General features: G+C 26.0%; 1 protein-coding gene and 1 long non-coding RNA gene across 3 annotated transcripts in view; both read right to left on the reverse strand.

Annotated features, from left to right (window-relative positions):
- Positions 1 to 3,240: 3,240 nt before the first annotated feature.
- The window catches only part of LOC100864466 (uncharacterized), a 55,628-nt gene continuing 32,602 nt past the window's right edge, over positions 3,241 to 26,266 (reverse strand). For both annotated transcript variants that reach the window (XM_086907205.1, XM_086907206.1), the window contains exons 4-8: positions 12,018 to 12,194; positions 6,148 to 6,301; positions 4,931 to 5,442; positions 4,075 to 4,345; positions 3,241 to 3,652 (exon numbers count right to left, since the gene is read on the reverse strand). In XM_086907205.1, coding sequence (XP_086763331.1) covers positions 3,539 to 3,652; positions 4,075 to 4,345; positions 4,931 to 5,442; positions 6,148 to 6,301; positions 12,018 to 12,194 — 1,228 coding nt within the window. In that variant the 3' untranslated portion in view covers positions 3,241 to 3,538. The remainder of the gene's footprint in view (positions 3,653 to 4,074; positions 4,346 to 4,930; positions 5,443 to 6,147; positions 6,302 to 12,017; positions 12,195 to 26,266) is intronic.
- LOC147657800 (uncharacterized) lies at positions 13,542 to 13,896 on the reverse strand. The gene is made up of 2 exons (XR_015291769.1): positions 13,756 to 13,896; positions 13,542 to 13,672 (listed from the first exon to the last, which is right to left on the reverse strand). It is a non-coding gene; the product is annotated as an uncharacterized LOC147657800 (long non-coding RNA).

Genomic DNA, 26,266 nt, shown 5'->3' on the forward strand with positions numbered 1-26,266 from the left:
ATTTGCGCTCCGTTTTAGCGGACTACACAAATTACGTTGTAAATTATTGGTCTGTCTGTGATTTTTCAATTTTACTATTTTTCGTTTATTTTCTTTCCTTTCATTCTTAACTTTTATTCTTTCTTTTTTCCTTACATTTATCGCACGCTAAATTTTTTTTCATCAGGAACCAACTTATGGTTTTAAATGCATTTTAAAGATGTTCATTTTAAGTGTAACAAATTTTTCTTTCTTCTCATTTACACAGAGGACACAATTCGATAACAAAGCTGTACATTTTCAAAATCTGATTAACATGATTAAGTAGAACACTGTGGTTATCTAAATATATTCGATGAACGTATTCGTTTATTTTTTGATCCAAGATGTGAAATAAAATATTGATTTGCATATAAATAATAAAATAATAAATGTATTGAAATTTAATATATTATTTAATTAAAATTTAAAATTTTTTCGTAAAACATTGCTGTTCTTTTAATGAATAGTGAATTTTTATTAATGAATAATATGTAATAAATTATCTAGTTAGATATATTTATATTTACAAATAAATCAAAAATAATAATAAAATAAATTCAAATAAAATTTCTGTATAAGATTTATATAAGATAAACTAACAAAAGTAAAAAAAAAAAAGAGAAATTTAAAAAAATATTTTATCTCATTTATTATTCCAATTAATTGTTATTTCATTTATTAGTCTAAAATGTACAAAAAGGAAAAATGAAACAATTAATATATTAATTGATATATCATTGATAAAATTGATATTATATTATATTTAAATCATTATCAAATACTCAATATAGATTCTAAAAATTCGATGAAATTTAATGATATCAGATTCCAAAAAGTACAGCTATTCAAAAGTACAGCAAATTCTATCGAAATTGTCATGACTGTACGCACGCGTTCAACAAGTACAAATCAAGAGCTGCTATATATGGATACATATTCTAGGAATAATGGATTGTACGTTGAGCATCCGTCTAAAAATGTCTACAAAAACGTTACAATTAAGGCGAACGATATTTGTACAAGTACGGAAAGGGAAAGTTATCCCTTTACGGACTCGTTTTCTTTTAAAATTTTGCGAAACATAGATCCGAACTTAGATCAACTGGATAATTATCGCCAATTAATCATTATGAAAGATATTTTCTCCGTTTATAATATTTTTGCAAATTATTTTCATAATCTTAAAAATATTAGAACAACAGACATAATTTTTTATTACAATGATTCCAAAATTTGGCACAAATTTCAATAATTTAAATAATTTTGTTTTTTTCCTTTTTATATGGCGAATATGTTGTCCAGTTTTCACTATTTTATAGCATTGTTCAATTTTTTGAACACATTCAATCTATTTGAAAAAGACGAAATAAGATTCGATGTGAATTGAATGTGAATGAACAAGTTCCAATATTTTGCTTTCATATACACGTATGCTCTTGTATTTCTTTCTATTTTAAAATGCAATCGATTTTCTTCCATTATGGCACACGCCAGGCACAAGTATATTCCCTTCGAATAATTCACGCGCTAAAAGGCATATATGTATAGCTCGGAACTATAAATTCGAGCAAATTAAATCACAATATAATAAAAATAAAATTTACAAAAGGATTCAAAATATAATTCTAATTAAAAACTCGTAAAATTTATGAAATAAATTATAGTTTACTAAATAGCCACCAGATAAATATATCCCCCATATTATTTATATCTTTTCAATTTTTTTTTCTTTTTTACTTTTTTTAAATTTTGAGTACACATCTCGTGTAACGACAATAAAAAAGTGTATAATAGCAAAGGTGTTGTATTAAAATTACTAAAAATTAACATCGTTTATCATAAATACAGAATTATTTAATTGCAATAAATGATAATCATATTGAAAAATAATGGTTCAAGTGAATTTCACTTCGACATACGTACATTTTTTTTCTTTTTGTTTTTATAAATATTAGCTAAATAATGTAACAGCACTTCTCTTTAGATTTCACGCGATTTCGCGTGAATGACGACCGCGTTTATGCCATTTTTGGTCCGATCATAATAAACCAGTCTCTTATTTATATATTTATTAATTCTTTTTTTTCTTTTTTTTTTCTTTTTTTTTTTTTCAATGGGACAAACACGAAGATTCTGCTAAACGCGGTCGTGTTTTAACAAAATGCAATCCTTGATCCTACTATCACAGTCAAGTCTCCCGTTTCTCGTATCTCATATTTTAACCGCAACTATAACGCTTTATCCGTACGTTTCGTCGTATTTCACACATACATAGAAGAACATATGTGCAATAGTATCGAAATATGTTCACAAGTGAATAGAATATTTCGCGAGCACTTTCGCATATTGAGAATAATCGTTTTGAAAGAGTTGAAAACAAAAATAAGAAAAGATAGAGAAACAAAGAAAACTTTCATTATTATTTTGAATGAACGATCAGAAAATTTTTTTTTCATAGGAACATCAGTGTGCGCGAGAAATGCAATAGTTTTTTTTCTTCATTTTAATTTGTTTTTATCTAAAAGGCGCAGTATTCGATGTTCGACGACGAAATAGCATGTATTCCAAATTATATCGGAATGTTGCACAAGCTCGTCTGTTAAGAAATTTTTTGTTTTCAATGTCTTTATGATATAACATAGAATCTTTATTTTCGGTATGACACAAATGTGTAATCTTATTAAGTCTATAATGTAATTCTCATTTTTAGCTGTATCGATTAAAAAGATAGTGCCCCAACTATCCTCAAATATATAATATTTAACAAGTAATCGCGAAATATACATTATTTTATGTGTGTGTGTGTATATATATATATATATATATATAGTTTTCTCATAATATTTATATATATATATATATATTTCACTTTGTTCATTATATTCTTGCTGTATGTGGGGCATATACAATATGTGACTAGTTCAAAAACGAAAATCCCTTCGCTCGCCTTGCGCGAAAAAAAATTTTCTTTTTCTTTGTGTGTTGTGATCAATTCACATTATATCCTTTTATAATAAATTACATATAATTGTCTTGCATACATTCGTGCATCCAATATATTTTCTCTATTTTTTAACGTTTATTTTGTTTATTTTGTTTAAGCATCTTAATTAAATTCTGCAAGCATGTCTGAAAATTGAGAATCGAGTTACGCATACTTTTCAATCTATATATGGAGGATTCTTACAATTTTTCTTTTTTGAGACTTGTATATGTTACTTTCTTCTTCTTCTTTTTTTTTTTCCTGTTTTGTCGCTTTACTTTAAATATAATTCTATAGTTTTCAGAACCTGTTCAGGTAATTCTAGATACTCTAACAATAATATTTGCCTATTTGAGGATTCTAGAAACAGCATTGTCGTTTAGTTGTTCAATTCGGAATCGTTTTCACACGCCGAAAGTAATCGACGCAGACCACAAAGATAATCTCGCGTTAATGCGAGACGCTTCATACGCTAGCGAAGCGATGGGGACTCGTATTATTTGGTTGCATTAAATTATTTAGCTTCGTCGGGGGCTAACTCGGAGCATCTTCCGGTTCCACCACGGCACCAGATACGCTTGGATCTGTTTCACCACTTTGGCTCATTGATACAAACTGTTGTGACAACGTTTGTAGACTCTGTCGTACCTAAAATAATGAAGATATTTTTATAATCTAATTCTTTTTTATCATATAGAAAACGATCAAATAACATTTACAAAAAGACACGAAGATATTCCTTATGAAGAAATAAAAAAAAAAAAAAATTGAAGATTAGTTATTAAAAAAATCAAGATTTGGAAATTTATTCAATTAATACTAAGATATGATTCTTTAAGTGATATATATTTAAACAAAATCTAATTTAAATCTTTTAAGGAAAGAAGATTTTCTAAATAAAATATAATAATGAAAATAATATTAAAGAACATACACAAAGGACAAAAAAAAGTTAATAAATAAAATTTATATTTTTAATAACGTAGAAATCAAAATAATCTAGAAAATAATATATATTAAGAATACAATATTTATAAAGTGTTTATTTATTATAATAAAAAGTATCGTACCTTTACTATTTGATCAAGATTTGTATTAAGATAATGCAAAAGTCGATCCTGAGTGAAACGTTCTGGCGAAACAAGAGGATGGTTCAGATACGCCGTGTGTAACCTATCGATACGAATCATCATCAGAGCCGCCGATACATAGAGAGCTGCCAAAAGAGCTATCAGGATAGTGATCACTGTACTAGTTTTCAATCCACTCTTGAATAAAGATAAGATACCAGTGGATTTGGACGTAGTAGGTAATAACGGCACCGTTGGTGATGGTTCCACTCTAAACAAATTTAAAGATATAATTAAATATCATAAAGATAATGATAGTTATTTAACAGTTTTTTCAATGTACATGATATTGATGGTTTAACATTTTAATTCTTTATAAAATTTTTTGTAATATATTTTGAATGAAGCTTTGTATATTGAATATTATTTTTAAAACGATAATATAAAATTTTTGGAACTCCAAATCTTTAAATCGTTTTATAATTATTTGAATGATTTTAATAGTTTCAAAATTGTATTATCTAAATATATAAAAATATTATATACAATTTTTTTGTTATAATGCTTTGTTAAATAAAATATTGTAATATTAATATTAATAAATTTAAAAGTAGTCTTTAAATAATGATTATATAAAATGAATATATAAAAAAATTGATTGGTTTTCATCAATAAATCAATAATAAAAGAATTCTTTTGTGTTCATAAACGAGATATATACACATCTTGGGTATCTTTTTTAATTAAGACGTTAGATGACTCGCCTATGGTGTTATGTACACAGTTCCATTATGAAGAGATTGAATTGTATCTTTAAAAAAAGAGAGGAAGGAATTTCTATGAAACAATTATTTACTTTGGAGGTGGTGGCAAACTCGGTCTGGCAATTGCCAATGGAACACCATCGGTATCGGTACAAATAGTCGGCGGTCTGGAATTCAGATCCGTCCCGCTTTCGGACATACTGGAATCATCCTCTTCGGGATTCACTTCAGAATCATCGACTAACGGAACAAGAAGCTTTTCTTCGTTTGCCAACGGTAGGATAGTTGGTGACGGTTGTGGTTCCGTAGCTGCATCCCAAACCTGTTTCATCAGCTTAAAAGTCGAGTCTCTGGACAACAAGGAACAAAAAACATGTCTCTCCTCTTCTGTAGTAATCGCCACCGCATTTGGAATGATTCGCGCGGTCTTTTCTTTGCTGATTTTCAATACAGAAATCGTAGGTATCAATAGCTTCGTTACATAGCCAAACACATTACTGTAGAATGCAAAGTAATTCGGTGTGATGTATAGATGTCCTTGCAACAAGATGTCGCCTACCAGTGCGCAGCTATAATAGTTCAATACGCGTTCATCCGCAGCAACCTAATGATGAAATATTTTGAAATTAAGTGATTTAGTTGTAAAAAGATGCAGATCGATTAGAATTTGGAAATTGAAGAGAAATAATAGGTAAGGGATTTATAATTTTTATATAATTGTGAAATATACAGAATTTTGAATAAAGAATTTAAATGATAAATATCTTTTTATCTTCAAAACTTTTGTCACTTTTAACAAGAAATATATATTTTTCGATTTTTATATTTATCAATATTAATAATTATGTATTCAATAAAAAAGATGTAAAATATATAATACTAATCTTTGATAAATTGATCAAGTTTTTCTTAAGTTACACTATGTTATTCATATCATTTTTTAATACATATTTCTTACAAATTATTCATTCTTTAATTCTATTTCTTATCAAAATTAAAAATTTTTAAACAAATAAAAGTTTAGATACTAATTACATTATTATAAAATTTAAATTCTTATTATCGTTTTAATTACTTACATTTATGATAAACTTTAATATTTTTAAATACTTATAAAAAATCGAATGATGATAAAACTTCAATTACGAGTATATTTATATACTTATTTATTTGCAAGATAAAAAAACACTGAAAAGCTAAACAACACTTGAAGCAACACTTTCATATAATTCCGTTCTAATTCATGAAAGTAACATTGTGAAAGTGAAACGTTCAAATAAACAAGTGAAACTCTTTATATATATTTTACCTGAGAGAAATGCCTATGAAATTTCTTCTGTCTTGCGCTACTGGTAGTTGTTGGTGAGGATGTGGACGAGGACCTGTTAACATTTCCTGGAGCCTGCACGACACCACCAGCTGCCATTGATGGTGCACTTCTGCTAAGCGGTTTCGAAAGATGACTAAAAGAATGGAAATATGAAAATTCAAATTAGTCAAATTATATAATGGAGGAAAATGGAGAAAAATATTAAAGAAAAAATCTTAAAAATATTCATCAAGAATAAATAAATATTATATAAATATATTTGTATCTGCATAAAAATAATATGGATAGATAATAATTGGACATATAATTGTAATGATAATGATTTCTATTTGAAAATTTTCTATTCTATCCGAATTTTATTTGAAAAAAAATCCATGAAATCATATACATATTATTAGAGCACAGTGGACTATGCTCGTGACGTGTAAGTCTGTGTCAATATTATAATATAAACGCATTAACAAAGTCTTTTTTTTTTTGTTTTATTTTTTTCTTTCTTTTTTTTAGTAGAATCGATTTTTGATGAAAAGTTAAAATTGAATTTTTTTATGTCTTTCAAGTATTGTTGATAAAGTTATTTTAATTCAAAAGATTTTTTAAATAATGAATAAATATTTTCTACGTATTTTCTACGAAAGAAGATCGATCAATTTATGACAATTTATTTGATTAATATAATATATTCAATATTGAATTGATACTATACGAAGAAAATGCAATTTGATAAGAATTCTAATAAAGAAACAAAGATATTTTAAATAAATATGAAGAATACGTATAAATATTCAATAAAAAAGCCAAATAACAAAAACATACATAAAATTCTTTAAAATTTCTCTTTTATGAATTCAATTTACTATTCAATTTTCTATCTATAATTTCATCTAATAATTATCACAACATACGATTTATCAATCTGCCACTAATCAAATAAGTATATATTACGAAAATGAAAAGCAAATTATATTCAAATAATCACAAACTTTCGATCCACAAACTCAAGACCGATTATACGTATACTAACTTTTCTCAAACATTAAAGAAACTTTAATCTTTCAGTTGCGTCCGATCTTCAATTAGTCATCAATAGCGTCAGGATGACCGACTGCTCTTATTTTAAATGATTACACATTAAATCAATTTTCGCACCTTCTTTTTCGTATCCTCGGACTCCAAATGTCATTACTCCATACGTCGTATTCATGTATGGACATCTTGGAATCCGATCGAAAAACAATGATAGATCTGATGGATAGAGTAAATCTTAGAGAAAAATACTAAGACTCCATAGATCTGTGTTGGTATCAACTGAAAGAATTCCAATTTGCATAGTACACCATACGATTGACGTAACGAACGATCAACTACATTTTTAAGGAACTGGCATTAATTCATCGACCGCAACTGCTCCAAGGAATTATTTCGATCGTTAATTGCAGCCTGCCACCAATCGGCTTAATATAAATTAAGGTCGAGCGACGATCGAAAACGATCAGGGATGCGATACCGGTAATTGAATCCGCTGGAGAACATTTCAAGTTGTCGTTGATTTTTCATTATCCAATAACAATATTAATATGTTATATTATTCCTTTCTTTCATAAAATATGATCAAGAAGAAGGAAATTGTTGGAGAGCAAGTTTTAAAATTGAAGAAGATCTTTTATAAATAAAGATCACTGATGGAAGAACGATTCGAATGATCGTAGATTTTTAAAACACGAATCGAAGCACGTTTCTTCTCTCTCTTCTCCATATTTCTATCTACTATCTCTATTTCTTCAGTTTCTCTTTCGATTCTTCTCGATTTCTCTTCAATTTCTTCCTAATTTTTTCCTCTTATAGTTTCTTCTCCGGTTTCTTCTTCAGTTTCGATTTCTTTTAACTCTCTTTTCACTTTTTTTCTCCGTGATCGATTTTCAAGAAGCTACACGTCAATCACGGGCAGGAAACAGCGTGAAGAATTTCAACAGTGATCACGGTTGCGGAGTATCGATCGTTTAACAAACGAATCGCGTATCGTACGGTATTAGACTGACAAATGCAGGATATATCGTGATGTTATCGACTCAACAGTTTGATATTGATAATACCTGACAGAATATCTCTTTGCTTTTTTCTTTGCAGAACGTAGATTGTCGAAGAAAAAGTTTGCAGTAAATCAATTCCGTATTTGAAGAATATATACAGAACGATGTGTTTTTTTTTTTTATCGTATTACTGATGACATAAAAAATAATAATTATGACAAAATAATGGATGTAATAATGATGTCTCTTAAAATGTTTTTAAATATATTCATTAACTTAATAATCTGATTATTAATAATTTAAAATTACTTAATAAGAGATTAAAAAAGATGGGGGAAAAAAACGTATTGATATATTTCATACATATACTTTAGATTTTAAACAAATGTGATAACAATCCGTTTTTTTTATAATTATCATATAATGTTCTAATGAAAACAAAAATGAAAAGAAACTATACTTTCTATTTTTTAACGAATAAGAAAAATTATATTTATTCATTTGTTTTGTTTAAATTTTACATACTTTTATTATTTTTTTTTATTTAATGTGTAATCAAATTTAATATTAATATTAATTTTCAAAGTTAGTAGAATAATCAATAAAAAATCATAAAAAGAAGAAGAAAAACAATTCCTAATTTTATGATATTTATGATAAGTAAAAATTATATTACAATGTAAATAGTATATTAAGTAATATAACATATTCTTTTTTTGGATAAAAAAAATTAATCGCGTATTCATTTTACAAAAATCTACTAAAAATCTCAATAAAAATTCTAATATTTTAATAACACTCCAAACAAGAATATTGAAAATATATTGAATTAAATTATAATCTATTTTAATAATTTATTTATTAATAATCTATTTTATTAATCTATTCTAAGTTTCTATTTTTTACAGATAAAATCGAAATCAATGATCTTAGAATGTACGAGAGACAATTAAAATAATAATACATTCATTTTTCAAAGATATTTTTCAAAAATTTTATATATTTATATATTAATTTCATATTCATATCAATGTAATTGAATTCTAAATATTAAATTGATCTAAAAATTTTATCACTCCATTTTATTATAGGTTTTATTCTTATAGTTATTATAGTTATCTACAATTTTATCTAAAAATTTTTTTAGATCACAGTTAATTAAAATTTATATAACTCTTCATAACCATTCTATTTTCATTATCCTTTTTATCGTAATCATAAAAATTCTACATCAAATATAGAATATTTATGATTATTTTCCTTTTTAATAAAGGAAAGAATAAGTCACATAGAGCTGAATCTTTAAATTTTTTAAATAATAATAATTTAAGATAAAAAAATTTCAAAAGAAATACATATGGAATTTTATTTGAATGAACAATTAATAATCTATTTTCTTATAATTTCTTCCTTTCACCTTTTTTTTGTTTCATTTGTTTTATTATTATTTTTATTATCGTTGTTTATTATTTTTTTTTATTATCATTAAGTTAGATTCTTTTCACATAAAAAAAGCACTTTTGAATTGAAAGTATTTTACGTTTCAACAACAATAAAAATTAGAAGAAGAAAAAATTAATTATTCTTCATTAAAAGAATTAAAAAAGAAAGAAACTTGAATATTATTTCCTTCCATGTGATCAATATCGTTCGTGTGATGTTACGAATGAAATATGTATTTCGCGTGTCAATGTACAATTAAACTAGCTTTCATAATTCTTTTTGAGGTAAATTTTATTTAAAGACAAATATTAGATTGGAGGGAAAAGATTTGTGGTAACAACGACTCCTATTCAAATTAACAGAATAAATATTTGAATAAGAATAAATATATTGAATGTTATATTATAAATGATCAAAAAATTGATGTTATTTATTCAAAATCTTTATCAGGCAGGTGTGGCAGAAACAACGTAATTTGCTTTTTACTGTTCTATATGAACAGGTGTTTCGATATCTCGTGATATGTTATCTCGCACAACTAATAATTCCTTGAAATATTAAATCTGTAACGATCAGTTATGTTATAGTAGAAAATTTTATTTCGTATTTTTGGCAATACAATGATTTAGTGAAAATCATCGACAAAAGATGAGTGAAACGATGAAAAAAACTATTACATTATTCACTTTAATTTTAGATAATCTAATAAAAATCTAAATAATATAATTATTTTAGAAAATTTATAAAGAATAATAAATATATATTGTAATTAGTATATGATTATTAAAATAAATTATCTAATTATCATGAAAACACAAGGAATTTCCAATATGAATATAGATATTTTCTTGGAATATTTTCAATTATACATATTTCATTATGATACAAAGATCATCGAACTTTACACCCCACAATAAACTTCGTTAAAACCGCTATCATATCATAATATGCAAATGTTAATTCATCATTGATAATTCATTATTTCAATTTTTCATACGGAAAGATTTTTTGGATTTTTTGTTATGGAAAAAAGATTAATTAATGTGTTTGATAATTTTTAGAAACAAATATATTTATTTTTAAATATATTTATTCATTTGTCATTTTATGCAACAATAGATATATTATAAACCATCATCTATAAATATTAAGTTGGCATAATAGTCTTAAACCTTTTCAAGCTTAACCATTTGACCTTTATACATAAATGTAGAGTAGGTTAATAAAATTGGGATAAAGTATAGGGTGAAATATGTACAAGGTGTTAACTTTAAAGTTATAAGCAAGAATTTAGAAAAAGCAAGAATTAAATGAATGGAAATACTTAATTAGCTGAATGATTTGTTCAATGAATGAAAAATCTAAGGTCGAATCTTCATCAATTTCAATCCCAATTAAAATAATTAAGTCGTCAATTTCTTTTCTTTTGATTCATTCGTTCTCTCACAATTTATCACATAAAAAATCAAGTAATAAAAATGAAATTAATTCATGAAATATATTCAATGCAATGTGTGTTATATGTTATGCTTATAACATAAAATTAGTTTTTTTATTGAAAATTTTCAATGTATATGTAAGATATTTTATAGCTCTATGATTTCATTATGAATTTTTAACAAATATTGAAAAAAAATTGAAGAAAATTAACTCTTAATATAATGAGATTAAAGTGAAATTAAGATTAGATTTGATGAATGATAATTTATTATATTTAAAATATATTATTCCGTTTAAAAAAGAAACGGAAGCAGAAACTTTTTGAACTTCAAAGAGAACTTCACCAAAGATTTGTTACACTCTATATGATTAGCCTCTATAAACGATTCAATTTAAATATAAAAGCACGTGAATAGCTTCAGAGAAAACAAATTATCACATTTTATATGACTCATCCTATATGCACGTGGTATATTGTGTGTATTTATTAGGGATGTATATCAATTTTATTTACTAATCTAAAATTCATACTCTAACAGATGATTAATAGTGTATAAGGAATGTGAAAAATTTTAATCTCATGAAAAATTAGAAGAAAAAATGAATAACAGAAAATTAATTTCTGAAATATCAACAAAAAAAAAAAAAAATTTATAAATAACCACTACCAAATGACAAATGTTAATCCATTATCCATTATCGATAACAATCTACAATTTATTGAAAATCTAATTAAATCGGTCATAAGATAATCAATCTATAATTTACCAGCCAAATTTGTAATTTCCAACGATTTGCTGCGAGATTATACGCGATTTCCATCAAAAAATAAAATATCATCTGATGAGACAGATGCTGTTGTGTATCGTAATAAGACCTGTTTACACGTGGAAGGTGAAAACGAGAAGCTGATTGCAGAAAGATCGTAGATCTCACCTGTCGTTACATCTCAAGGTCGCGTGGCTCGGGCTTCTCGGAGGCTGAGAGTTATTGGCAGAGGTTACTGTAAGCTGAGAGCCACTACTAATCGACTGTTGGCCCGCTTGTTGCGCACCAGGAGATACTTGAAGAGGCGTGCTGGGCGCGGATCGTGCTCCTATGGACCCCGCAGACCTGGAAAAATACAGATAAACCAATCAATGCCTCGTTCACTGAAATATTTTTACGAGCGATCTTGTTGGAATTATGCGAGAAAGATAAATCGACGATACAGATATTAATTGTACATAAGTATTAATTTTTTTTATTATTTCTTCCTCTTCCCCCTCCCCGCTCCTTTTTTTTTATTATATTTATATTTCGATTAATTATATTATATTTAAAAAAGTAAAAGAATAAGTCTTGTCTACTATTTTTTTTTTTTTTTAAATTGTCTTTTCAAATTACAATAATTGGATATCTTTTTTCAAACGTGTTGACCTAAATTTATGTTATTTTTTTTTTTTTTTAATTATTTCATATCAAATAAATTTTGTTTTATTTATAAAAATAATTTTTATTTTAGTTTGACTAATTTTTAAAATTAGTTAAATATATTTGAAATTTTAAATTCATTTCTAAATTTAACATTTAAAAATAATTATTGTCGATAAACGGTCGTTGGTCACCAGTTTCTTATTATCATATTGCCTATCGTATTTAGTTTGTCAGTGAATAATTGAAGTACAAATAGTTAAGAGTTCATCGGTCATTGCAATCTTTGCAGTGATTTCATAATAAGTTAATCTACCGTAAATAAAGATAGTGTTTTTTCTTTTCTTTTCCTTTTTTTTTTTTTTTTTCATATTGTGACTCCGAAATAATTATATGGGATAATAAAAAATTTTTTATCAGTTTATTCTGTATTCATTTTAAAAATCTGAATCGTGACGTTAAAAGAAAAAGATATTCAATACATTAATATGCAAAATAACAATTGTTAAAAACATTCTGTTTTTTTTTTAAATATATTTATCACAATAATGTTATATTAAAATATAATTTTTCATTTGAATAATACATTTCAATCGATTCTAATCTCTAAAAAATCCAACCTACAAATTAATTAATCTTCAATAATATATCAAGTATCAAGTATTACATAAATCATACATTAAACTAAATTTAAAAAAAACAATGAATTGAATTGTAGACAAAAAGAAATTACATATAATATTAATTTAAACACAGACATCATATTAATGAATATGAAAATTTAAAAAAAAAAAATAAGCCTCACATTGATCCATGCAAAACACGAAATATAAAATCGTACAATAAATTTTATGTGAAATTTTATTGACGATAAATAATGTATTAAAACATCAATAAGAAAAAAAAACAATAAGAAAGAAATGTGAAGAATAATAATAATATTATATTCGAAAATTTCTATAAATATATACACGTACCTAACCCTGGTGACTGGGCCAGAAGAGAGGCAAAAATCGATCAAAGCACGCGTTTCGAATTCCATCGTTCAATTCTTTCTTTTTCTAATATTCAGTTTTATAAACACAGTTACTTTTGAAAACGAATTCCTTAATATGACAAGAATCCAGTATCGATATCGATTTTTCGTATCCCAAAAATCGTTATGAACTCAGATTCACCTGGATACATATGTATAAAATAAATAATAAATTTGATAAAACGTGCCGCAATTTTTTCCCTTTCAGATAACACCGATACGAACCAGTAAAGAGAAAATTGAAAAACAAATGCGACAGCCACGTTGAATTTTCTTCGATAAATTGTGTGCGACAAAAAGAAGTGACACGGTGATTGTTAAATAATTACGTGATGTTTTATTTAAAAGTTAAAATTAGATCTTCGTTGCTCCTCTTTACTTGTTGCCTCGCGAAAAAAGAATAAATTTCTACGAGACTTTAATACCAATTTAAAACTTTACCGATAGGATAAAAAAAAAAAAAAAAATTGAATCTTACAGGTAAAAAGAAATTCTTAAAGAAATTTTATACCAAACTTTGGAAACGATTTTCGACGATTAATTAAAAAATGATTTTAAACGATTTCCAAGTTGAAGAAATTCGAAAAACAATTAATCATCATTAATAATTTATAAAAATTTTCAAAATATAAATTCTAAGGAAAAAAGAAAAACAATTTTGAATTATTACGTCCTTCGAAATCAGCTAATAGGGAAATATTGTCGTCCCGCAACAATACATCTATAGAAGAATTTTTTATAATATAAACGATATAATTTTTAGTAGAAACCACGTTGGAACCGATGTTTTTTAAAAACTACTCGGATCGAGTTTCGTAGATTTGCCCTTAACGAGCTAAGAGCTAATCGAGCAATGAATAAGATGCTCATATCTTCCACAGAAGAAACGAAATAATTTTATTAATTTTACGATTATTTATCCTGCAATTTCTGCAATTTTTCAACGACTTTCGCCGGTTAATCCATCGTATACGGATTTAAATAATATCAGTGGACGATAATCAATTGATAAAAATTTGATGAATTTGATAAAATAAAATAAAGTCAGCTGAGGTCGAAGAGGAATATTCTCTAAAGAGCAAAAACGCGAAGAGTCAACCACGGGCCAGCCGGGAAATCAGACTGACAACAGGGTTGAAAAAGAGCCACGATGTAACCCCTGTTACTACGACCTTTCGACCTTTTTAATAATTAATGATTGCACTATACCCTAAAACATAGTGTGTAAGTAAGACATGACAACGACACAATCTATATCCTCCTGGTGGATATATCATAGCGCGCGTATTCTACGTGTTGATTGATTTCGTGGCAGGTATGTGCATAGAAGGAAAGAGAGAACAATGAAACCGGAAGTGGAGGGGTTTGATGGAAAATTCTGCAACTGAACAGCTGTTAAACGTTGGGTAATTATAGTGGAAGTTGTTGGATCGAATTGCTATATCTTTTTTTTTCTTCTTCTTCTTCTTTTCCGTTTTACTCTTCATCGTAATCGAAATTTCTAGAAAATATATCCAAAGAAATTTGTTATATTCGTATTTTCAATAAATTTTTATAAACTTATAAACAGAGAAGAGAAATATAGATATTTTTTGCTAAATAAATAACTTTTAATATATCTGAATTAATTTGTTGTAGCTTGGAAAAGCTATAAAGCTTTTTATTTATTCTTTTTTTTTTTTTTGGTAAATAAACTAACAGGAATTTTAAAAAACGGATATTTTTACATTTTGTATTTAAAATAAAATGTAAAAAATATTGATTTTTTTAATTTTAAATTTAGCTATTTTATAATCCACGTTCTTTAATAAATATATTAACACATAAATTTGTATAAATCTGATTTACTTAATGTTTTATTTATAGTTCCAATTAGTCGCAAAAATGATATCTTATCATGCAAAAATAGGAGAGGAAAAAAAAAAAAAAATAAGTTATGACTACGCGACTACGCTCAAATCTAAAAAAATATACATATCTCTTACTTAATTATATTAATCAACATCTTTATTATATTTTTTTTATTATGTTTATAAAACTTTTTAAAATATTTGCATATTCTTCAAAACATTCAATATTTTCAATTTCATTAGTCGCAATAAATTATGAATATTTTAAATATCAAATATCAAATATCTTAAATCTTCGATAATTACATAGTTTTATACTAAATGATAGTTTTTTTTTTTTGTAGAATAATTTTTCCAATTCCATTAATAAGTATTTAAAAAAATTAAAAGCACAATTTACAGCATAATCAAAACATAACTTTGTTAAAATCAGTACGTTTCAGGAAAAATTTTTCCGCAGTGATTTGGCTATCTCATTGAGGAAACGGAAAAGCATTTTTTATTAGCCATTTGGCCGTTTTGCAGGAAATATGTAGCCGAAGCTTTGAATCAGATTGCTTGGCACGAACCCAAAAGGCACGACCGTGCTGCGCATCAATAAGAGGTAAAACCACATTTGAAGAGAACATGAATTGTGCGCCATGTCTTTTTGCAAACCTCACGTCTGCTTAAAAAGAGAGATAAAGAAAAGACGTTTAAGAGCAGTGCTACTGCATTTATCTGCATTGTACTCGATTTGACATAAATACAGGGCATTTCGTATTGAAGTAGAATATCTTCTGGATGGGTGATAAAATTTCAATAAAGGCGATTATCTGAAAGAAAGTTGAAAGTAATTCGAAATTCGTGTTTCGGAAGATAAACGAATACGTAAAGTGATCTAATTATTTATATTTTTTTGCTGCAAATGGAGAATATATTTTAAGAATTTAATGTAGCATATAATTCGCTAAATCTTTTATATATTATGATTGTATACGTTAAATTTTTATCTATTTTTAAAAGGAATTTATGTTCCACGAATATTAATTTATCATATATATTCTGATATAAAATAATCGTATTTGATTCAATCGATCAACTTGCAATTTTATAATAAAATAAATCAGATTTAAAATGAAAATAGAAAATATTTCAAATATTCGTACGTAATTATATTAAAATATAATTTTATTTCTTTTAATATAAAAAACGAGCTTAATAAATTTTATTTTCAATATTGAAATTGTGTAATGAAGTAGAAGTGAAGTAAAAATAAATAAAAGTAAAAGTATATGAATAAAAGATTTTTTTGTTCAATTCATATCGAAGAAATTTATATTTTATTCTAACTTACAGTCAATCATTATAAACATCGTAAAATAAATGGATTTGTAGTATTCAATTCATGATAATATATACATATCTCTAATTAATATCTATAATGATAGCTATAATGATACATCACGTGAAAGTCATATAAATTTTTCCAGAACTATTATATTCTTGACGTGTCTTTACAATGTTAATAAAATAATCTTTCGCCATTGTAAAATATTCAATATGCATTATTGAAGCATGGCAGGTGTTTCACATCATTGTGAATTCTTTTCGAAGGACGCCAAACAACATACAAACAATAAAGTAGCATATAGTAAAATGAACAATTATTTTTTTTTATACAGTAAGCAAGTTATTAGTGAATGATAGAAACACATTTATCGTGAACGGCTACGATAATAAATTACAAATTCAAAGAAACATTTCCTTAAGCGATAAGATATACGAACCAATTATTCAATTAATTATTGAGCATAAATGTCTTAAGAAAAATGTCTTAAGAAGGAAAACTTTTGAAAATTTTTATTCTTATAACTACTATTAAAAAAATCTTTTAATTAATAAAAAAGTATTACGTTGGGTGACAAACTAGAGATGCTGATAAATAATTCTGAATTTTTCTATTTACGCTATTACACAAAATATTTAAATTTAACAAAATTACCCTATAAAATTATTGATTGTCAGTTAAAGATAATATAAACTGGATCGATAAAATTTCCATTAAAATGGAATCATGAAAACGAAAATCAAATCAAATCACATATAATAAAGCGTAGAAATTTTTCTTATACTTTATGCCATTTGGCTCGAAAGCTAATCAAAAATAATATCGAAAAAATATTAGTCAAAAAAAATATATATATATATGGTTAACAACAGTGGCAAATATCAAAATAATCCGCATAGCCGACGTTCCTTCGTGAAAGGGTGCCACGTGTACGCGCCACTCTTAAAATAGAATCGTTTAATTACGGACGAAAGACGAAATTTAAATAGAGGAAGAAGAGAAGATGTACAGAATGGGAGATCTCGGTTTCGAAATTCAAACTTTCAAAGGCAATCAGATGCAAACTGATGGTGTACATGTGCAATTATGTAAATATAATTATACCCATCTCCTCTGCATTGCCCATTTTTGCATGTTTTCGCTGGTTTATTATCCACAGATAGATTACTCGGTTGCACGCATAGCGTACGTGTTTCAACGCCCACCAACCGAGGAATATCCGTGGAAACGAAAACATCGTCATATCGCGTGTGCATCAACTTTTCCTATCTCCAATGATTCACCATAAGATTAATCGTTTTCAATCTTCAATAATTTTCTATGAATAAATAAATACTTATTCGATCATTATCTTATTTGTACAGCTTATATATATTTTATATTTGTAGCTTGTTCAAAAATATTTATTATACGCATAATTTACTTAAATAAATTTGTTTTTTTTTTTTCGTTTTTGATCGAAACGAAACAATTTTTTACATTATTTTACATTGCAATATATTATAATATTGCGATAACAAAAGATATAGGGTTACAAATACAAGAAAATATAATTTCAATTCTACTGCAAAAGATAGATACATATAGTTTGTATAACATTATATTTTAATATAATAAAATATTCAAAGTTTTAAAAAAAGGGAAAAGGGAAATTAAATTTTTTTCTTATAAAGAATGTGTGTACTTACATGTACTTAATTATATTTGCTTCAAAACTAAAAAAAAATTAAAAAACTAAATAACGTTAGAAATTTATTTTATACAATAAAATATTTAATATATCAGCGATTTTATTTAAAAATGTGTTCATTTTAATTGAACTATGTTATATATAATCAAGTTTTATTTAAAAAGAAAAAAAAATCATTTACGATTTTTGAAATTTATATAACATTACAGAAATGAAATGAAACACATATATTACATTTATGAATTATAGTGCTATATTTAATATGCGTTTGTAAATACAATGTTAGTATAGTTGTTACTGAACCATGAAAACAGCTTACGGAAACTAAAATGCACTCTATTTCTATCATAATTTATATCCTAAACTATTTTTAAAAACTATTTATAATTCAAATATACGTGTACGTTTATATTTTCATAGATAATAATATTTCTATGTAAATTTGCTTTAAATAATAATATGAACATCGGTTCACACAAAAGATGTGAAAAAAATTAAAATTGAAATTGAAAAAGGAAACTTATAAAGAAATTATCATAAAGCTTTTCTAAAACTAAAAATTGCATAGTTTCTTATCACATGATAAGAATAAATAATATACAATTTATCAACAATTCAAAGATACAAAAATATATAAAATATCTACACTACAAAATTATAATAATATTTAATGTATAATGAAATGAAAATTGTTTAATCAATTCATCACGTAAAAAGAGATAAATTTGAATGAATATTTTTAATTCACTTTCATTAATTACGCGTTTATATGTTTCTATCGAATCAAATTGTAACACAAAAGAAAATATCATAAATAACAAATAAAAAGCATCGAAAGAAATAAAATATTTCGAATCCAGATCATATATAGCGTAAATAATAATAATAATAATAATAATAATAATAATAATTGCAAAAAAAAAAAAAATACGAATTCCTTTCAAATTTGAACTGCCTTTCGAATGTTCTCTACGAATTTTCCAAACAAACAAATATATCAAGTTGACGTTATATAAAATACGACCATCCATATCCGTATATTCATTCGCATATGCACGTGCATATTTTCTCGCAGACCTCGATAATGAGCGCACGTCTGATACGCGATTGCTCGTGTTTTATTCAAACAACGTGTTGTCGCCTTGTACCAACATCATCTGAAAAAAGCACCACTCGATCGTTGTTATTCTCGAATCGTTCGGGATCGTGCTCCACGTTGCGACATCGTGTTCTGCGTTAATTCGAAGAGTGATGCCCACGAACGATAGGCAAATCGATCTGGATTTAAGCGGTGAACTCGATTCATTATATAAAAATTCTCGAAAAAAAAAAAAAAAAAAGAAAAAGAGATCTGTGTATTTCTACTTTTTTCGATTCTTCTAACTCGACTTCGAAGGCTAAAAGATCTTTCATATTTTTTTTTTTTTTTTTATATTTTTGATTTACTACGGTATTACTACGTCCTCCATGGATTTTTATTTAAAAATATACAATAAAGTCTCGATCTCAGAAATTTTGAAAATCAAGCCTTCGATGATTTTTGATCAGCTAGCCGATTTAATCGACTTCGAGTCGAATATTTTACGCGATTTGAAATTTAGATTACATGATTTTAAATGATTTGATCGAATCGAAATCGGTGAAGTAAAAATTGTTCCATGTAAATGTTACTTTATCCATTAACCATAGTCTACGATCGGGTCGTGTTCTATCACATAGATTCTAATCGTCATCATCTCAATATTATAATACCCTTAATATTATTAAAATATTCAAGAGAATAGTACATTACGTTTCCAATTCAAAAAAAAAAAAAATAAAATAAAAAAACAAGATAAAAAACCAATTTTGATAATGCAGGATTGAATTTTACAATTATTTTCTTTTTTTTAAATTATGCAAATCAATGAAATTACATGAAATTAATTGAAAATTTCAGTTAACACAAAATTCAATAATTGTTTGCCAGCCAATACATACATTCAAAAAGATTTAAATTCTTTGTATGGTACAGAAAAAAACACGTCTCGAATCGATCGTAAACGATCCTCAGGGACACGAAATTCTTCTCTAATTAATTATTCCCGACCACGTGCGAGGAAACAGGTTCGTCTGGGCGCACATTGGTGACAGGAGACGTGCACCATTTGCATTCATCCCCGGTTCAATGGAAGACTCGCAGACTGAGCCACGATACCTTATGCGTCTCCTGATGGAGTTAAACAAGCGTATATACGAAGGGGGTTGGTGAGGTCTTTCATCAGTCGTAATTAACTGACTTTTCAAACACGTGCAAGGAGTCGTGGATCTTGGATATACCGGGTGCGACAGTTTTTATCGATGGTAGAAGAGTTGATTTCTCGTGCAAAATCGAAATGAAATGAAATCGAAATTTTTACGATAAATCGTGTTAACCCTCTCTATTGAGACGATTAATCTTGAAAATTTAATCCTTAAAAATTACTTCTTTCATTAAATTTAAATTTAATTAAGGGAAGAAATTTTTTTGTCAATTATTTATTGTATCTTTTGAAATATTATTCTAAAGAGTATATAATCCTTGATGAAGGATTTTTTTTTATAGATAAGATATTTATTTATTTAATTATTCAATAAATAATTATATAAATTTGTAACATTTTATTACGTGAAATAATATTATATGAAAGATTGTTAAATTCGTCATATCATTATCGCATTATGGATAAAAAATTTAGAAAAGAATTAATTCGATATTAAAATTTTTCCCTTCACATAATTACGAGATAAATATTTAAAACAATACCAAGATTATGAATTTCCAAAAGAAAATGTTCTATTTACAAGATTGAATAACATATAGATCGATTTGTAAAATATCAGATATTATTTCTTTTAGATTTTTTTTTTTTTTTTGTTTAAAACCTACTAAAACATACACATACAAAATGAGTCTAAGGATACTATTTACAATAATAAAAAAAAAAAAAAAAAAATAGAATATTATAAAGGGTTAAAATATAATACAATAATATTTACATATAAAAAAGATAAATTTCGAACAATCGATCCGGAAACAAAAACTTAGCACGAAAAAAATACATTTCGGCTTAGCTCTTTGAACGAGAAATTAGCATGTTTCGTTTCTACGTTGATGCATGAACGTTGCCGCATACCATACGCGAGATATAATATAATAAGAAAACAACGTCGTTGGACCACGGAACAAAGGAAACTTTATCGTGAAAACTGACTTACGAGTTGTATTTATTCGCCGACTCGTCGTTTTTACACGGCTGACGTTTCCGTTGAACGAATAAAAATCCCCGATGATTTTTCACACGTAGACGTGCGTGCGCGTATAGCACCTCTTCTGCTCGCTCCTCATTTGCATTCAGAGGTCAAGGAATCAATCGCGAGCGCCTTGGGGGAGGGGAGCGAAAATTTATTCGACATCGATTCGTCGATCATCCTGAAGAAAACTGTCGAACGACTCGATTATGCACACGCGCTATCTCTAGCTGCTTATCTGCGATCCCCTGGAACTGATTTTTTTCCTTTTACCCATCGTATTTTTTGAAAACGATCTTCGAGGAGGATTTGCAAATTCTTTGTTTCGCAAGTTTTGTATTAACGTTTCCTCTTCGAACGAATAATAAATTATTATTCGTTGAAATTTCGAAAATAATTTTAATTCAAAAAAACAGTAATGAATTTTAATTTTTGGTTTTATTCAGATCCCCAGATAATTATAATTTTTTAATATAAATGTATATTTTTTACCCTGATAAAACTTACATCAAGAATGTTAAAAAAGGAACTATAATATATTATAAAATATTTAATTGAATAATAAAATTGGCAACCTTCGTTTTTTAGTGACTACAGAAATGCAAATTTCGAATTGAAAAACTTTATTTTCGAAATATCTGGACTTTCTGATATGGCATTTCTTAAACTTTGGTTTTAATATTAATATATATTTTAATTATGATATTATAATATTTCTAGGATTAAAATATAATAAACAACGTACAGATTATATATATATATATACATTTATTTATACGGCAATAATAGATTCTCTTATCTTTGGAAAAATTATTCCTTTAGAAAATTAGTTTTTCCATACCATTAATATTCATTTAATGGTAATTCATTTAATATACATTTTATAATTGTATAATTTTAGATAAAATTATTTCTAATATATCTAATATATTCTCGCATAATTGAGATTATTAAGAATTAATTAACGCCAATAATGATGAGATATTTCTCTTGTTAACAACATTTATTTTTAACTAACAACGTAATATTTAATTTTAAACTAGTTGTTTACCACATAACTATCTATATCTTAATCCTAGACGTTTTACCTGAAATATTTGTGATATCAAATTTTTTGATGATATGTGCAATATGATATATACTTATTTAATGTTTTTCATTCTCTATTAATAAATTTTAATCTAGAAGATTTTAATCTAGAAAATTATACAATATCGAATTTATACGTTGCAATTTTTTTTAAATTCATAAAATAATCTTTAATAAGAAATTTGAAAATGTTTTTGATTTATAAAAAAATTAAAAAATATTATTGATCCATACTAAAAGAAGAATTATGAACTTTTTAAAAATTTTGAAAACACTTTCACTCTATGAATGATATATAACATTCTATCTATAAATAATGAAATGATTAAATTTATAAATTACAAGAAATACATTTTTACTTTAAATAAATCACAATTTCCATTCCTTTGACATCTTGAAATTTATCAAAACTTCAATAATAGCACAATCGGCTATTATCGTGTTAAATGCATATATGATTCATCAAACTGAAATTATATTAGACTACTTTAATCGATGATCCATTCAGTACTTATTAAACGTATATTGATAAATATTCTCTAATAAACAATACGATAAGTTTTCACAAATTCTCGAAGCTAAAACTTTTTTGATTTTAAAACGCACTTTTATCGAATAATAAATCATTCAAAATTATTAGGGATTGCCACAATGCAAAACAAACATTCGATAATAAATAAATCATTAATATTAACCCTTTTATAAAAATAATTATTAATACATTTATTACAGTTTATGAATTTACGAATAAATACTACTAAAGACATTTCAAATTGCACATTTTGTTTTTTCATAAGAATCTGAAAAAATTGTTATAATATATCGTGTTTAAAAACAGAGAAATTTTTATTATATATATCGGATCTAGAAGAATTGCATAAAATCTGTAATATATATAACAATCTTTTGAAATTTACAATAATTTTTTAAAATGAGGATATTGATTTTTGAAAACGAAGTACGCGAGTATAATAATTAATAAAAAAAAAAAAAATTCGATGAAAAAGATGAATGTGAAAATATTTTTTGCACTTACTGTACATGCATTAAACACGTGCATGTACTCGACCTCTATAAATCGTTCGATATTTCAAGCTGAATTTTCAACAAATACTTCTTATCATTATTATATGGTTCTTTTTTTCAAGAATTTTCTAATAATTGTAAAATTAATATATACTTTATATTTTATATTTTATTCGATCATACAATATTTAAGATTAATTCATGATTTATTTTCAATTAACTAATATCGATTAATTATATATCATTAAGTTTATTCAGGTAAAACTACTCGCGTAAGTTGATATATATTTTATGATGACTATAAGAACACAATTTTCTTAATGGTGTTTACTATCTACATGTATCTATACTTATTGATCCAAAGTTTCATATTAGAATATTAAATTGCTAATTACAAGTCGACTATTAAATTATTGAAAATTACAATCGAGTTTATATGATTAAATTTTCATTTTATATTTAATTATTAATGATATTCATTTTTGTATGTATTTTAAACATTTTTAGATATATAGATTTAAATTATTCGGAAGAATTAAAATTATTGATCGGGAATCATTGATAATGTCTGTATTTTTATCTAGTAAGTATCTTGATTAACCGGGTTAATCGAGATTCAATAGATAGTCGAGGTCAAAAATTCATGAATTATGCATTGTATTTTCTATTGTATACGATATACGCTTCTCACATGATAGAAGAAGATTATTTTTTTTATTTATTTTTATTTATTATTGTTAATTTTCCACTTTTGTTGATTAAAATTCCTATTAATCACGAATAATTGCAATCCAATGAATCGAGATTTATCAGTTACAAGTTACATAATTTAAAAAAATTTCAATTATATGGAACAAAATAAAGACAAAATATGAAAATATTTTCAGACAAATGCTCAAACAAAGAATGTTAAAAACATTTCGATTAACACAATTTCTAAATGAAAATGAATCGTAAACAAATCTGCGATATTTGCAAATGAAAAAAATATAACAGTATTTTTTTAATAAAAAAATCTGTTTAAATAAATAAATGGTTAATCGATATAAGGGTATATACATTATTCATTAGTTTATGGATACTACATAATCCTCTTATTCTCCTCGATTTTTTTTTCTCTTAAAAGAATAACAGCAAAATTTAATCAATTTTATTAATATTTAAATTCTCTTGGATTATCAACTTGACTTCTGATTGAAAAATATGCATTTCAATCATAGGATGTATTTCTATACATTTCAAAAAGTCAAAAATTTTTAGGATAAGAATTAATAAATCTAGTTCAAAGAGGCACCGCTAGATGTCTCTTGTTGATTTCCTACGTCTCTTTATAATAAATATTTTTATCTTAATCCTTATAACTAAATAAAAATTTCAAATTATATTAAATCTTAAATAAATAAATTTTCATGAATAAAATTTCACCCTAAACAAATATAATTTTCATGTAATTTTTTTTAAATATTAATCCTTAAAGATTAAGTCATAAATAACCATAACCTTGTAATTATATATTTGAGGTAAGCTAAGTCATAAAATGATAAAGTTTGATTTTAAACGAACTACCTAATTCCTTTCAATTTCTTTTAAAAACATTTTCTTTTTCTTGGCTGTAAGTTAAGTATACAATGAGTAAGATCTCTTTAGAACATTGCATGATTCATCATAGCAGTTTCTAAAAATTACAGTTTTAAAAGTTCTTTGAAAAATTTTCCAATAAATGTTGGGAAGCTTAAGTTTAAAATTAGTCAGTTTTCTATTGATTGCTATTAGTTTATTCAATTGTTATCCATTGTAAATACTATCAATAGTTATTCCTCAAATATATTTCGTACTTTTATAATTTTTTCTATTTTATTGTGAAACTTAAATATAAACACACAAAAATGTGACTTATACGCAAAAATGAGATTATTATCGCAACAATGGTTATTTCATTAAGAGTTTTTCTTTGTTCATTATAAAATTTAACGCTCTATTTTCTTTTGTCTTTTGTTCAAAACAACATTATTGAAGAACGTAAATGCGAAAAGAAAATATGCGATAAACGATCCATCAAATGAGTCATTTCTCGATCCGATATCAAATCCATAATTGCAACATTAAAAAGTACATATGTATCGATACGCGTGTATACACGTGCACAAAGATTACCGCATGCATACTTGATGCTAACAAATTATCGATATCTGTTATATGTGTAAAACGTTCATCAGCTTGGTCAATGATCCCTTCGTTCAACGCCACGAACACGTCTGCCTATCGTGTGCCAGTCAGTTAACACATCCTGCCGGATTAAAAGATTTAACGCCTTGCATACCCGCTCTTGATCCCGATGATCATCCAAACAAACCGTTCCCTCTCCACTTCTATGCCTGTACACCACCGCTCTTACAGCTTTTAAACGTTATTTACATCTTGTCGATTCACGAGAAAAGTTTATTGACACGGTCAACATGGAAATTTGTTGAACCGTTGGTA

The sequence above is a fragment of the Apis florea genome, unplaced genomic scaffold, assembly GCF_048593485.1.
Source record: "Apis florea isolate Af1SG1 unplaced genomic scaffold, ASM4859348v1 contig_2835_pilon, whole genome shotgun sequence".
Classification (NCBI taxonomy): domain Eukaryota; kingdom Metazoa; phylum Arthropoda; class Insecta; order Hymenoptera; family Apidae; genus Apis; species Apis florea.